Source organism: Pezoporus wallicus, unplaced genomic scaffold, assembly GCF_028554395.1.
Source record: "Pezoporus wallicus isolate ANWC-B61680 ecotype Strahan unplaced genomic scaffold, APGP_CSIRO_Pwel_v1 scaffold_3294, whole genome shotgun sequence".
Classification (NCBI taxonomy): Eukaryota; Metazoa; Chordata; class Aves; order Psittaciformes; family Psittacidae; genus Pezoporus; species Pezoporus wallicus.
Window position 1 is genome coordinate 14,641,586 of NW_026635478.1, and position 15,511 is coordinate 14,657,096.

The 15,511-nt window shown below is 46.2% G+C and overlaps 1 protein-coding gene across 1 annotated transcript; it reads right to left on the reverse strand.

Moving 5' to 3' along the window:
- Positions 1-594: 594 nt before the first annotated feature.
- Positions 595-10,454, reverse strand: MFAP5 (microfibril associated protein 5). The gene is given in 10 exon segments (XM_057429386.1): positions 595-1,610; positions 2,198-2,271; positions 2,737-2,824; positions 3,530-3,565; positions 4,335-4,370; positions 5,618-5,653; positions 6,734-6,781; positions 9,463-9,525; positions 9,917-9,968; positions 9,971-10,454. Coding segments are annotated over 10 exon segments (696 nt in total). The 5' UTR covers positions 10,112-10,454; the 3' UTR covers positions 595-1,488.
- Between the last annotated feature and the right edge of the window lie 5,057 nt (positions 10,455-15,511).

Here is a 15,511-nt window from a genome sequence, read left to right on the forward strand (position 1 = left end):
GGCTGAATGGTACTCAGTTCAGCAGCAGAATATACATATTATATGATGGGGGTGAATGCCTGCTCTAGATAACTAATTTTCTGTTATTTGGTAACAATGGTTAGACATCCTAGAGATACAGTCTTGCTGATCTTCTGCTGAAGTGAGCTAAGCTGCTTAGCCCCGGTGTCCCACAGAATCATGTCACTAAGAGTCACGTAGAATAATACACTTCAGACAGCTCTTCCCCACTTACCCTACCCAGTCTTATACTGAAACCTACCCATATACCTGGAAATGTTCTCCGTATATCTGAAAAACAAAGTTCTCAAACAGACATCCAGTGCTACCAGAGTGAATTCTTTTCCCCAGCTTGGCCTGCAAATACATTTACCTCCCCACCAGCACCTGGTGCTGTGCAGGTCAGCACAGCCAGAGAGCCCACAGGAAAACTTAGGATCCCAGATAACGATTCTTCTCCCAAATCCCATTCCAATGTGTGACTCCCTTCTGCTTTGTGCAGGAGCTCCCAGGTCAAGAGGTAGGAACTCAAGTGGAGATACTGGAAGCAGGCTCAGCAACTGGAGAGTGTGGAGGTAGCCAGACCAAGACAAGTCACCAGAATAAGTTAATTCACTGCAAGTTCTCAGTACTGCAAAGACAGACAGGGTCTTGGGCTTAGGAGCAGTGGCAGCTATACTTACTGCTCCCTGGAACTTGCCTGCAATGGGCATCAAGAGATTTCTTCAATGGGAAGGAAGGGACAGAACAGGGGAGAGGAGAGTAAGAGACAGCACTCTGTTCCAACAATCTTCTTGAGAAAAACACAATGCCATACGAAATCCAGGATTTTTCCTTTTGGTAGCAATTGTGTGTGAGGGAGGCAATGGGCTTGAGACAAAGACCTTCCCAGAGGTAGTTATAAATGCCATACAGGGACAAGGTTGGCCTTGGGTTGAGGGCAGTTCATATCCCAGTGATGTCACTTCTCTGAGGCCAGCAGACACAGGAGGAGGCTGTGCCATCATATGGCAGAGGGGCTCAGGCTGACTAGCCATAACCAAACTCATACTGATGTCATACAAGAAACCTAGACCAGGAGTCGTAAGGCATAAAGGTCTGCACTCCTCCACATGAAATGCAGCTTAGGGCATCTGTACTATTGGAGAGGACAATATCTTGTCCCCATGGCTGTCTCTCTGGAGGGGCAGAGCAAGAGAAGATGCAGCACATTTATAAGGACCTCTGGGAAATGAGCAGTTCATGGCAAGCCAACCAGTTTGAGAGAAAAGAGGGGAGCATCCCACCTCTTTGGCAACAGATTCAGAAGATGGCAACAGCCACTGAGACAGACTAGCAGAGAGGGGACTTTGTATACTACAACACCTGAAGAAGAGGATGTGGAGGAAGGCAGGGAAGCAAGGAAACGGTGGAGAAATCACAAACAAGGACTTGTCTTGGGTTGTAGGTAGTGGATGATGATTTCTCTTCTCTCCTACTGTTGGTAGCTCACAGAGCATCAGGCCTTCTGCGCTGCTGCTCCAGGAGCTGTCTGCAAGGGAGGTGCAGGGGTTGCCCAGATCGGCGGAGACGTCGAGAAGGAAGGCCAGCCAGCTGGCGACAGATCTCATCTGAAGACACAGCAGACACACACAGGTTGACAGATAATCAAAGCTTCCCCCAAACTCTTCACCACCAGAACAGTTAGAGGTACATCTGTCACTGCATCTACAGAAACTGTTGCAACTGGTGAATCTTCATATTCACGAGGCAAGTGAACAAGTCCTTAGGCTTTTATTCATTTCCTTCTGGCTTTATTAATGTACAATATACATTAAAATCACTCATATTTTGCTGAAAAAAAAGACACTGCATAAGAAATCTAGCCTGGATCCTCTTTCTAGTCATGAACAGAAATTCTGAGAGTTACTCTTTAACCTCAAAGGCAAGTTTGAGTAAAAGTGTGTCTGGGGCTAATAGAGCATGTTCAAGATTGACGAAGGCAGAGCTCTCATACTTTTTGATAGTACAATATCTGCTTCCCAGAGTTTTTCATGGCATGTGCACTGGATACAAGGCTGCACTGCATTAGAGCTGCCCCAAACCAAGTCCAGGGAAACTACTACACATGGATTGCAGCTGGGTAATTAGTTAGCTTGGAGATTCTATCATCAGATGGCTGCAGCTACTCAGCTAGGCTAGCTTGTGCATCACTCACCTTGCATGACCTCGTTCTCCTTGCAGACAATGCGAGAGCACACCTCCTTGTTTATTATGTACATGCGACGCACACTGGGGGACCACCAGGAACACGCCAAGGACAGAAGCAAAAGGCACAGGGACCCAAAGAAACAAACATGGGATACAGGCAATAAACATACTCAGGGATGCAGGTAATAAACTAAATAAAAATATTCACTGATGAGGAGGCAAATCCAAAATCTTTAGGATTAGTTAGCCTAGACTAAGGCTGTTGTCAATAGGAAAGTAATCTTTGCCAAGAGTTCACATAATGGCCAAATACCTTAAACACAGATTACAATATAGGGCACATTACAGCTCCATAGTGCTGCAGAAATAATAGTTATTGTGCTGTTTTAATTAATCACCCTAAAAGGACACTCTGAGGATAGGATTCATTTCACCAACTGGTTCCCTGAGGGAAGCTCTAAATGTCAACGGAAACAAGTGCTGAACTGGACATGCCATTTCCGGAGATATTTTTAGGGCTTTTCTTTGGGACTGCCGGTTTCTTACCTTGTAACACAGAGGTAACTGATACACTGCTTTACTGGCTTGTGGACAGAGTACAGGCGTGTGCAAGGGAACTTTTCCTCACGACAATCTGTGAACACATACAGAGGCATAATTCAGGATCACTGACAGGGGCGCTCATGCTGGCACATGTACAGCTTCATCACTAGGTATCATCCACCAGGATTCTGGGGAAGGCCCTTAACCTCTGTTTTCCACTCTCTTGTGAGATGGAAATGGTTTAGAGAAAAAGAAAATAAGGCAGACATTTCTGATAGCCTTGCCTTGTAAGACAGAAGAAAGGGAAAGTTGAGTGAAATGCAAAACAAGCCCACTGGGAATCCTCAATTTAGAAGGCACATGCTGTAAATGGGAGAGATACAAATAAATGAAGCACAGATTGCAGTCTCGTGTTTAAGGCACACATTTATACATGTCTGCAATCTCACACTTCAGGACACAAATCTAGTTCCCTTCTTTCCCGGACAATCAGCCCTGTATCAAACTGTGATGGGTTTTCTTGCATTTCCTTCTGAAATGCCAGGTCTCGCCCACTGACAATGGCAGAAAATTGAGCTAGCACATGTGGCCTGGTGATCTGCCAGTTCCACCCCTCCAGGAAGGAAGATTTCAGCTTCCACTACTGTAATTTTCCAGCACTTCTAACTCAAGGACCAGGGTGAAGGGAATTCTCCAGGAGATACAGGTCAGTGTTCAGCCAGCACCTGTCTGGAGAGGTTACAGGGTGGGTGAAAGTAGGTCTTGGAGGGGGTGCAGGCACCAAACTTCAACGTACCTGACGAAGCTGTTGTAGTTTCACTGTCAGACTGAACTGGAAGACAGAAGGTGGCAACATTAGTGCAATTTACCATAATTCCTTCCTAGACATTAGCTCACTCAAAACATAACTGGAAAGTTCTTTCAAGAGTGATTTCTAACAGGAAAAGGATTTCATTGTTACCGACATGAAATCATAAGAGAAGGTACAAAGCCAACACGAATTTAGTGCCAGTGACCCGGCCAACAATGCTAAAAATCTGCCCAAGCTTCACCATAAAGCATTACCACTACTATTCAAAATTACACTGTAAGGGCATCTTGACTTATATTTCAAAAGATCAGGTAAATTCATTTAGTTGCTGTGATTGCCATTGATCTAGACAAGAAGCAAAGGAGCCTTTATTTGCCCCTTCCTAAGGAACAGTGACTCCTTTAGGAAACCGCATCCCCAGACCACTGGTTCTTTAATGTCCGTGACAAAGGGTCAAAAGGAAGTTGCTCTGCTATGATAAAACAACCCACCTGTACAACAGTAAAACAGTACATTTTATTATTTACCCAGTGACAAACTGGAAAGGAACCCAGAGAACTGACTGCCAGTGCAAGCTTTCATTGAACAGTTACAGAGAACTTATTCTACTCATATTCATGTGCCATAGTGTCACCCAGAAGCATAGACAAAACACATGTGCATAGAGAGAATGAGGTTTTTGGGTGTTAGGGCTATGCTTAGGGCAGTCAGGAAAGCAGGATTCTGGATGTGCAAGGGACTGGGCAAGAAGGGTCCACAACATTTGGGTCTGAACTGGGAATAAACTCACCAGGACTAAGAAGCACAGGTGGTGTGGCAGCTGCAGCTGGAAAAAGAGAAGATGTTCTGAAAGATCCTAATTTCAGCCTCTTTCCCACTCCCACAGTTCTGCTGGTGGCTCACCACTCCTGACCAGCAGGATCCCACACCTGGTTCACAGACAACGCTAATCGTGATGTTGTTACCATTTCGTTTGTCAGAGTAACTGCGGGCTTTCCTGGTGAATAAGAGGTGTGTCTTAGAGCTGATGGGACACTTTAGAGCACAGATGGGTCTCATGGCACATCCGTTGTAAAGATTTTCTTCTTGATCCCTCTACAGTTAAGTGTTTTGAAGCCAAACTCTGCTGTAAAGTCTGCACATTTAGTCTTTTTCACTAACCAGATGTGTTCTCCCTCTCCTTGCCCTTGCCTGGTCCCCCCACCCTTTGAGGCGGGGGCTATTTGAGAGACTGTCCCAGAAGAGAGACAAACCCTTGCTGAGGTCAGCAGTGCTGGGTTTGAAACAGGACTCATCTGAAAGAAGTGGGGAGGCTCCTTAAGCCTCTCGCTCTCTCCTCCATCAAGTTTGGCAGGATCAGTCCAGCTTATAAATGCCCACACTCCCATGTCCTTCCTCTGGGTCCGTCCCCATAGCAAGTCTTGGCTCTTTAAGGAGGGACATCACACGATGTAAGTGCTCATTGTCCAGGTGTCCTCTATCTACCCTACCTTTCGCATACATTGTGCTGCCCTCAGGGACACAGCCACAGGCACAGCAGGGAAAACAGTACTAAAATAACAGTATTGCAATCTCTCCATCCCACCGCTGCTCAGAGTTTGCTTTATTACTGTCTTTTGGGTTATTTCGCCACCTCTGCCTCCTGAGCACTCAAGCATGGCTGCTAGTTGTCAACAGACATAAGCTGTGTCCCAGTGCTGCCCAGTTAACTGGTGAACCTGACCAATTTCCCTCTCTCATCATTTAGTCTCTTCCTTCCTGCAACCTTCTCTGGAAGCTCAGACTGTGTCACCTTTAGATTTCATGGTTTCCTGTAGTGCAAACGGCTTCAAAGAGCCCTAGTACACCAGGTGAGACTGGCATTTCCTTGTAGAACAGGCCATTAAGCCCCTGAATTCATCTCCCTGTATGGAGCACAGAAAGGACTTCCAGGCAGCCATAAATGCTGAAAGAACATTGCCAGATGTCAGAAGAGGGGAAGAGGCATAATGAGCAATTGCTGGGTCTGTGCAAACAGAAGTAAAGATGAAAAAGGAAAAAGAAGGTTGAAGCTGCCGAGAGATAGGATCTTACCAGGGGTGCTGATAAGAGAGTCGGTGCTAACTTCACCTGGAAAAGAGAATATCCTTGAGAGAGCTTGTCTTTACTTTGTGGTCCCTTACATAGCTAGCATGAATTACCTTAGCCTCCATGGTAGGCTAATGAGACAGTAGGATCCAATCCTGTAAATACTTAAATAAAGTACCTCCATCCCACCCATACCCACCCCCCTTTTCCATGAGAGGCCTGGGACTCTATTTCTTAGTGCAAATGTTGCATCAACCATTACTGAACTCTCAGTTCATATCCAGAGCATCTCGATGGGAAAGACAGCCATCTGAAATGGATGCTCTGACGGCTCCTGCAGCAGTAGGACAGACAGCTGAGGCACCTGCTACAGAAAAGGAGGGAGACAACTCCAGAACCCAGCCTCGACTGCAGAAATTCATCAGCAGATGAGTTTCCTTGAAAGGCAACTGATGTCAAAGCTGGGGTAGGTCTGATGGTGTGATGAGGTGTGAAGGAAAGGAAAGCTTGGTGGACATGTTTTGGACTGGCCTGGAAAGCCCTGGGTATTACATATGGCAGGATCATAGCTGAGAGATGTCTGGTGACTTTGCCAGGGGCTTCAGTTTGTAGAAAACGCAAGCTCTTGTGGTTTTTCTGGGTGCTGAAGCATGATGCAAACACACATTTGTATCTTTTTATCACTTTATCTTATCATGTCACAGAAATGGAAACAGGTCCAGAGGGATAAAGCAATTTACCCCCACTAACACAACCAGTTTGAAGACCAGCCAATATCCTTTCTCAGTGGCCTCACTGCTAAAGCACCATGCCACTTGTCCACCCTTGGGATTTTGCTGAAGAGTACTCAGCTCTTGTGGATCAGCCACAACCCTTGACTGTGAACATAACTTCATGTGCTAAGTGTTCAGGACTCCAACACTAGTGAATTACTTGTAAAGAACACACACCACTTAGTAGGTTGTCTTGGAGGGCTTGTTTAATCTCCATTGAAAGGCAAGCTTACAAATGTCAGAAGCAAGGAAAAAAATAACAGCACTTGCAATTAAACAGACTGTAACGCCACAGAACATCTGGGTCACACAAGCAGTTTTTAGCACATAACATGCCTGTAATACTTACCAGTTGCACTTTCCAGTTCTTGCCCATTGACCACCCATGGAAACCAGTCTGCAAGAGCAGAAGAGAGGGGAGTGAAGAAAGGACACAGAGAGAGATTTCTACAGTCTGCAGCCCTTGTGAAATGTTTATGAGATGCTTATTTGTCCAGGAGACACCACTGCCCTCTGCTGAAGGGAGAAATGATCTCTCTGCTGCAGCCTCCACTGCTGGCTGGGTTTGCCATTAAGAGACTGCGGATACAGCGAACCCTCATCCTATCCCTGTTGCTTCCACCAGGGTCAAATGCTAAGCACAGGGACAGGACAGTAAATACCTCCAGATCTGCTACCGGACTTTGTATTTCTGAAACCCCATTTGATGCACTTGCAAAACAAATTGCGCATTGTCCCTCTGCTCTGGAGGTCGGTCAAAATCCCTATCTCCATTTTATAAAAGAGTCATGAAATTTATTTTCTTGGGGTCACAGATTGAGTCATTGGCAATGTAAGAAACAGACTGCAGGTCTTGTAGCTCCTTAGGCAAATAATTACCCGTCCATCATGCTGCACAGAGCAGATAACCTTTCTCCTCTCAGCACTTGGGTGTGCTGGAGAGTGCGAATGATGAAGGCCTGTCTGAGCATGCTGTGTGGGAAAAGAAGAAATTGAGCTAAACTGTTCGTTTGTCCAAATATAAAGGGTGAGAGAGCTGCTTCCTACAGCAGCCAGGAATAGGAAAATATTTCCTGCTAGCCACAGAGGAGGGAAATGTCTGCATAACTGGGGTGGAATGAAGGAAGGAGTTGGCAGGAAAAACCCAGTGAAGCAGGGCACTGCAGGGATGTGTGCAGGAGCAGCCCAAAAACAGTACACCCTGTCTTATGAACTCGGCCTTTAGCTTTCTGTTCTTAATGGAAGCACTCATGGGTAAAAACTATTCGGTCTGAAGCTTTAGTCTTAGTTCTTTCTCATTCCAAGAGCAGTTACTTGCAGGCTGAAGAAGGACTCTTGGGACCCTATATAATCCTGCTCTGCAGCATTAGAGGAGTTGCTGAACCCGGCTATTCCCTTCCCCACCCAGCTGCCAGAGAGGGCTCAGCTGCTGGCAATGGACCCAGAGAGAGCCAGACATGCATAATGACTTGAGTGCACAATGCAGTGCAGTTCAAAATGTTCCCTGTTCTGGCTAATCTCTTAACAGTAACAAGTAGAGGAGAAAAAAAGTTATATTGAACACTTCCTCACTTGTTTCTGATACAAAATGAAGGACACAGATTCTGAAACCACTGCAGAGGCCAGCGGTGCCAGATTTGAAATAGGAGTCATACAGAAGAAGCAGGGAGGCTCCCCAGCCTTTCTGACATTGAAAATTCAGCTGTTACTAGCTTTTCTTTTTTTTCCACTCCCTAACAGAACCAGAAAACTGGTCCAATTCTAAAACAACAGGACAGAAGTGAAGTGAAACCTCTGCATATGAGAGGAGACAAAAGAAGTGACTCTCTTATCCAATTTTCAATCACTTGAACTTACATTTGCTTTGGTACACAATTCACATGCTTTATAAACAACTGGACTTTACTGTCCAAGTTGCAGTAAATTCATCCTTGAGGTCTAAAACTGCTATCCTGATTCGCTACTCAGTAGCTTACCCAAAACCAAAAGAGACAATGGGAGACCGGCTGGTGATTCCTGTTATTTTCCAAGTTAAAAAAAAAAAAAAAAATAATCCAACAACTGAAAAACAACCAAAGGAAAAAACAACAACTAACCAAAACCAAATAAACCCCAAAATGATGCAACAAACACACAAAAGTAAGAAATATTCCTCTCAGCAATGCATCATAAAAGCCTTTTTTTTCTTCCTCTAACTTTGTAGGTCACCTACAAGCTCATTTCTTGGATGCCTCACCTCCCTGCTTCAGTCACAAACACGACATCCTCAACTGTGCACCTTTACAGGGAAAAGTGCTGCTATTGGCAGCAGAACAGGCTTCAGCAAGAGGTAAGGACCAAGGAGAGTAGATTGGAACATCCTGATTTGATTGTGATAGGTGCAGTCCCGTCTCCCACATGAAGCCTTTCCTGTGCTAGGTTTTTTCCATTCACTGCAATTAATCTTCTACTGTCTGTCCTGAGTCTTCAGACTATAATGTCTAAGTAACTCCAAGTAAACAAAGATGTGGAGCACCAGACCAGAACCACAGCAATGAAAGCAGAGAGATGGTTTCAACTATGGAGGTCAGGTTTCTCATAACTGCTATATAAAACACCAACAAAAGCTCCTGGCAGCTGAGTGGCCTGGAATGGGGCCATTCTTGCAAGAACCACTTGTGACAGCAAATGCTTCACAACAATGATGGAACAGATTTTGTGGAGCACTGGGAGATGTTCTGCAGATCATGCCAAGCCAGGTAGAATAGCAGACTACAGTCAGCACAAAGCATAGCTACCCCTCTTTCTCAAACCAACCTGGCTGTTTTGCTAACCCAAACATCCATGCAGGGGAAGCTGTGGACCGCTATTTCTTTCAACACCCAGTACTTAATGGAGAGTGGACACATATGGGAACCACTTCCCAGTTCCTAAACTTTTCTTCACAATCCCTGTATCTATTTTGCCTTTCCTGTTTTGGTCCTTCCCCTTTCACTGTCCATCTACATGTCTTTCTCCTTAGATCACTGCACATCAGCCTGTGTAAGAAACTGTGGGGCCAGGGTGGAGGAGAAATCCTCCCCCAGCACAAGGACTCACCAGCTGAGAACAAGGAGAGTGCTAAGAAACACAACAGTATACAGGCTCCAGAGGTCTTCATCACTGTGGAGTGGAGGAAAGAGGAGTCAGGGGACAGCAAAGGCTGGAACTGGGACAACCTCCACTACAGCACAGACAATTTTTGCTTGCTGCCTCCATTTCCCTCACAAGTTGGCCTTCCTGGCCTCCCTCCTACCCACCTCCCTCCTCATCTGGCCAGTTTTCCAGGTGTTTCCAAAACGTTTTAGACTGAAGACATAACTCGCATCTGCTTTCCTTCTCTATCCATCTTTCTTAATTCTCCATCTCTTTTCTCATCCATGCGGCTAAGCCCCCCTCCACACACACCCAGTATGTGAAGAAAAGTTTACCCTTGTTATCTCCCTCCGCTCTCTTCTACTTTTAGGTTATCTTGAGGAGCACTGAGAGAATAGATAGGGTCCCCATCACTTACTGCAGCCCTCGGTGTCCACTCCCTGCAGCAGCTGCTCTGTCTTTCCCCTTCGGCAGTCCCCCAGACTCTGGCTATTGGGTAAATCACATGCAGCCACACCCAGAACACGTTCTGCTTTTGGTTGTCTTCAAAATACAATTTGGGGAAGTTAAAAAAAAAGCCAGCGAGATGGTGGGATGTGGTGTCATCATGCATCTGGAATGATGGGGGAGCGAGGAGAAGCAGCTCACACCCTCATTCCAGAGTTTATGGTTCTCCGAAGGGAGCCCGCTCCTCCCATTCCCCCAGGACGGCCCAGCACCAGGGATGGATTCTTGTGTCTGTGTTGTGTCCCGTTCCATTTCGCCCTCCTCAGAAGTGCCTCCTCTCCTCCTCAGGCGCTACGTCCAGCCTTGTTTCCCCACTCAGCTCCTGCCTCTTTCCACCCCAGCCCTCCGGTCCTCTTCTCCTCCTCTCTCCCCGCCTGCCTCCCGCACTCTGCGGACCCCGCATCCCTGCTTGCCCTAAGCGACGGACTCCGTGTGCCGCGGCGCTGACACGGGCCCGGGACGGCCGGCGGGGACGGGCGGGACGGGGACAGCGGCGCCCCGTGGCGCGGGCATATGGCGGGCTGGCCCGCAGCCAATCGGCTGGCAGCAACGGTGGTGACATCACCCCGCCTCTCGCGCCACCGCCGCCCGACGGGATGAGGGTTGGGAACGTGGTTGTGGATGTGGATGTGGATACGGGTCCCCCAGGACCCGGCTCGTGAGCGGGGGGGACACGGAACAGGCACCGGGCACAGGGTCTTTTCTGCAACGGCGTTGCCGTTCTGGCCAGACTGAGGAAGGTGGGGAATAGGGAAAACGAGGGGGGGGAAAGAAAAACGGGAGAGACGTAAACGGAGAAAGGAGGAGGGAGAATGAGATCGGACCCAAGGCACTGTCATGCTAAGGGCTGCCTTGTGCCTGCCTCCAAGCATGCTGCATTTTACGGTGGAGGGAAGCCCATGAGCCCCACTGTAATAGCCACTGTCCGTTAACCCTTCTTCCAACATCAGCCCATGTCCTGATGCTTTCTGTCTTTTCCCTTTGCTGTTTCTGGAATTGTTCCTGTGGGTCTGAGGAGGCACTGGCTGGACGGTGCCCCCTCTGTGAGCTTCAGGGCACAATCTCAGTCCTGAAACCAAGGAGAAAGCTATGAAATAACTTGAACTCCTTACAGCAATGAAAGATGGAAACCTTGCAGGGGAAAGCCACGTCCCCTAAGGCTTATCCTGGTAGCTAGGTAACCCTCGTTTGTTTTCAATAAGTTGAGGACTAAGAATAAAATCCTATAATGCCTTGTACACAGTTACTAAGGAAATCCTCAGTATGCCCTCGCTGCCTCAAAAGACCCAGAAAATTGTTACCTGCATGTGACATAACCGAAGCTACCACTTCTTACCTAACAGTGGCTGAGCATCGGTTGTGGCAGTGCTCAAGAGAAAAGACAGAAACAGTGCTCCTTATTTCTGATCCTCCTTAGACTTGTGGGGGAAGCACTGGTTGGACACAAGAGGGGTAGAGGGGATGGGGAAAGCTAGGCATTTCCCTGCTCTCTGGACCCAAGCACCATCACTCTCTCACTGGAGTGAGACACCACCATTCCCATTTTCAGGGACTGGGTAAAACTCAGTCCACCAGAGATGGTGGAAAGGCAATTAAACAACCAAAAGAAAGTGACAGAAGTTGTAACCATGCCTTGGTTTGAGGAATCCTCCCCTATTTTCTGGAAGTTCACATGGCAGTATGCTTGGGCTACACCTCTCCACGCTGCTCGCTTTGGTTTTTGTTTTTCTCTGTGCCTTTGTGTTGTCATTCAATCTTCTGTTACTGCCTAACTGGTAACTAGAATATCTCATGAGTCCAGAACACATTTATTTGGAAACTTTCAGTGATGCCAGATGCGCTGGTCTAGCGATGTGCTGATGTACCATCATCTCCCACAGAGTGCAGGATTCACCTCTAGTCCTGGACAAGGTTTCTTCTGATTGCTTTTGAGCTTTACTTCTGTTTCTTTCACTGCATCTCCCCCTTCTCCACCCAACCCCCCCAAGTCCTCCCCCTGCTGCTCCGTAGGCCCCTTTTGCTCAGCACCACTCGTCCATTTGGAAAGCTTGGGGCAGGTGCAGGGGATGCTCCTGCTGATGGAATCGCTGGCTGGGAAGCAGTTCAGTATTTTGTATACCAGATAAACCGCAGTGAACTGGCCTCTTGCTGGTTTTGCTCGTTGTGGACACCGGAGGGAGCTGCAGCACACCGGCATGCGAAGCCCCATTTTGACTCTTGCAGCCCAAGCACATTCATTCTTCAAGAGATGCGGCTCTGTAAATGCAGGCCCCGATCTAGTATTAAGGCTCTCTAGGCTTAGCTCTCCTGTTTGTCAGTCTGCTGGATTCACAACTGTTTAACCGGTTTGCTTTTTGGGACAGAAAAGAACCTTGTTATTCCCCCCCCCCCCCGCTTTTCCCATGACATTGACAAAGATAGCTGGACAGCCCTCATGACTGGAGGTATGAATAATGAACATCCTTCTGTACCTAGCCTTCTCATTCATGATGCAATCTTCTGCTTTGTGTGCAGCCGTCCTTCTCCAGCAGGGGGTATCTTGGGGACATTTACAGCATTATGACTCAAGGTGAAGTACTCTTCCCTCTTAAAGTCAGGTACTGGTGCCACAGTATGGTGTGAAGCAGAACTATGCCACAGTAAATAGCATAAAGAAAACACTTTTATCGTGTTTTATTGTGTACACTTATATATGCATATATTTTATATGCATAAGCATGTATTTGCTTACACTGCACTGACCACAGTGCCTGCAGGTGCTTTACCTAAGATCAGACTGTGATTCAGCAAAAAGTTCTCCTCCTTCCAAGCTGGTACTGATCCCATTATGTTATACCAGGGATGCTATAGCGATGGTAGAATGGCATTTTGGAGAAGACACAAAATCAGTCTTCCCGGAAATTAAAACCTCCTGGTGCATTTCACCCTGGAGATTACTGCAGGTATACTATTTGGGGCAGACTATTTGTAAAGGTCTTAGAGAGGTATTTAAATGCCTGCTGATTTCTCTCCCTCTCTCTGTTACCCTGGCCTTCACGTGCCCTCACAGTAACAGGGCATTAAGTTACATCTGAGTGATGAGAAATTAATGAACTGCTGTAAGATGTTTGAATGTATCATGTCAATAATGCAGCATTTCTGGTTATGTCAATGGGGGTTGAAGTGAATTTTCTTGACACCCACACTGCTGATGGGCTCCATAATACCTGAAGTCTGACACTATCCTGCAGTTGTTCCACTGGTGTAGGAAGGCATGAGATGAAGGCCTGATCCATCTGTCCCCAGTTTTGGGAGGTTTACATCTGACCTTGTATCTAACCCATTGTAGAAATGCAAAGACTGCAAAGTACAGGAGCCTGGGCGCGATTCACATCTCTTTGACTGATAGTCATACTTTCTATTGTTGCAACTACAAGCGTAAGGAATTCTTCACTCCTTTATTTCTAAATCAATAAGCTAGTGTTTAGGCAGCAGGCAGTTTTGCAGTCACAAAACACCCTAAGGGAGTCTGTGAAACTCTAATTAATACCTGCCCCGCTCCTTCAAATCAGTTCAACATTTGCCAAGCGTTGACATGAGGAGAGACAGTCTGTGAGCTCCTTGCTGTTTAGTTGGTGATTTGGCCACATGCTTAAGCTTCTCATGGCCAAGAAGGCTATGGTGAGAAGTTGTCAAGACCCTTCTTCTTCCCCTGCTGTGCTTTGGGGTTTCTTCCCTTCTCTCCCTATAGTTCTTACTATCACAAACATTCTTCCTTTCTTGTCCTTTGTACTGTCTCAGGGCCAATTCTTCCCAGCTGCTTCACATGTCCCTCTCAGCATGCCCCCTTTTCAAGCAGCTTCTCTCAGGGTACATTTTCCTAGACCATTCTCTCAGGGAGACAGATAACACTTAAGGTTTAACAAATATATAAACCCCACCGCTAAGCCCAGTTATGTATGTCCATATAGACTTTGGACCACATAGAAACACCACTTTAATTCAACTAGTGCAAGTTTTCCATATAGATGAGGCTGTGGCCACAAGTTAAACACCAGTAAAGACACAAGGGATTACTCCTTCCCTTCTCCCCCCTCTTCTGGGCATCACAAACCTTGGAGTAAAGTCAGCAGGATTAATCATCGCATCACAGGGTGGCACTGGAGCAGTAACCATAGCTGGCTAAACAAGTCACTGCTGGGAAGGGTCTATTCTGACGTTCAATTTTGCAGTGCTGAGGTGTACATTGCTCTGAAATCCTTACATAGCCTCATGAGTCCACTAGTGGGGCTACAGGGAGCACTGGATATTACAAGATCAAATCAGGATCAGTTCACAGCACCTGAGTGGGGCATGGGCTTTCAGTTAAAAGTGGCATCGGAGAAAGGGACGTGTATAGGTGCATACATCAAGAGGATGCTTCATGGGTGCATGGAGAAAATAGGAGCAGGAGTAGTAATTAAAAATAAAATAATAGTATAGTATAATATCGTATCATATTGTATAGTATTGTATTGCATAGTATTTATTATTATAAAATAGGATACCCCATAAGCTTTCAAGCATAATGAGGGAAAGGGACAAAAGTGGCAACCAATTTACTTTAAATTATGTAACATTTAGAAAAAGATCTGTGGTCAAGGCCATATCCAAAATACGTACACTGTTGCACTTCTCAGTGTCAGCATTGACAGCACTTATCCTGCTTCTGAAAGGAGGTAAGAAAGGAGAACAGTGACTGCACTGAGTAGAAGAAATGCAAATGATGCTATGATTGGATATAAGGAGGAAATTCTTTCCTGTTAGGGTGGTGAGGCACTGGAATGGGTTGCCCAGGGAGGCTGTGAATGCTCCATCCCTGGCAGTGTTCAAGGCCAGGTTGGACGAAGCATTGGATGAGATGGTTTAGTGTGAGGTGTCCCTGCCCATGGCAGGGGGGTTGGAACTAGATGATCTTAAGGTCCTTTCCAACCCTAACTATTCTATGATTCTATGTTAGCAGGCAAATTGCTAAGAGTTTAGATTGTGGGGAAAATTAGGAAGCACCACTTTTCAGTTTTTATCCCTCCATTTCCAATGCCTTCACAGGGACTGTAAAGGCTGACATATTTTCAATGCTCATTTAAGTTTTATTCTACAGTTGATGTTAGAGAAATTTGACCAGAGATTTTGGGCATTACTACAACTGCATTGCTATAAATCACTGTCTCTCCTGTAGGTACAGCTGACTTCAATCAGATCATTTGAATTTTCTTCTGACCTCCACCTCTGAAGTCACTATTCTGACTTTATGGCAGACTAAAACCAAGGCGAGTTATGTTAATGAAAATCTGTCCTGATGTGATATGTGTACAGGTGAAGGGCCTGCACTGATTTAGCTCACCTCAGTTTAAAAGAGATGAAACCAGTATCAAATGTAGGCCATTCTGCATCAACATGCACACCTTTACAAGATGCATGTGAAAAGTAGAAAAAGCTAATTTGGTATTATTCTAATAATTTCTTGCCTCTGTCCATCAAGTGCAGC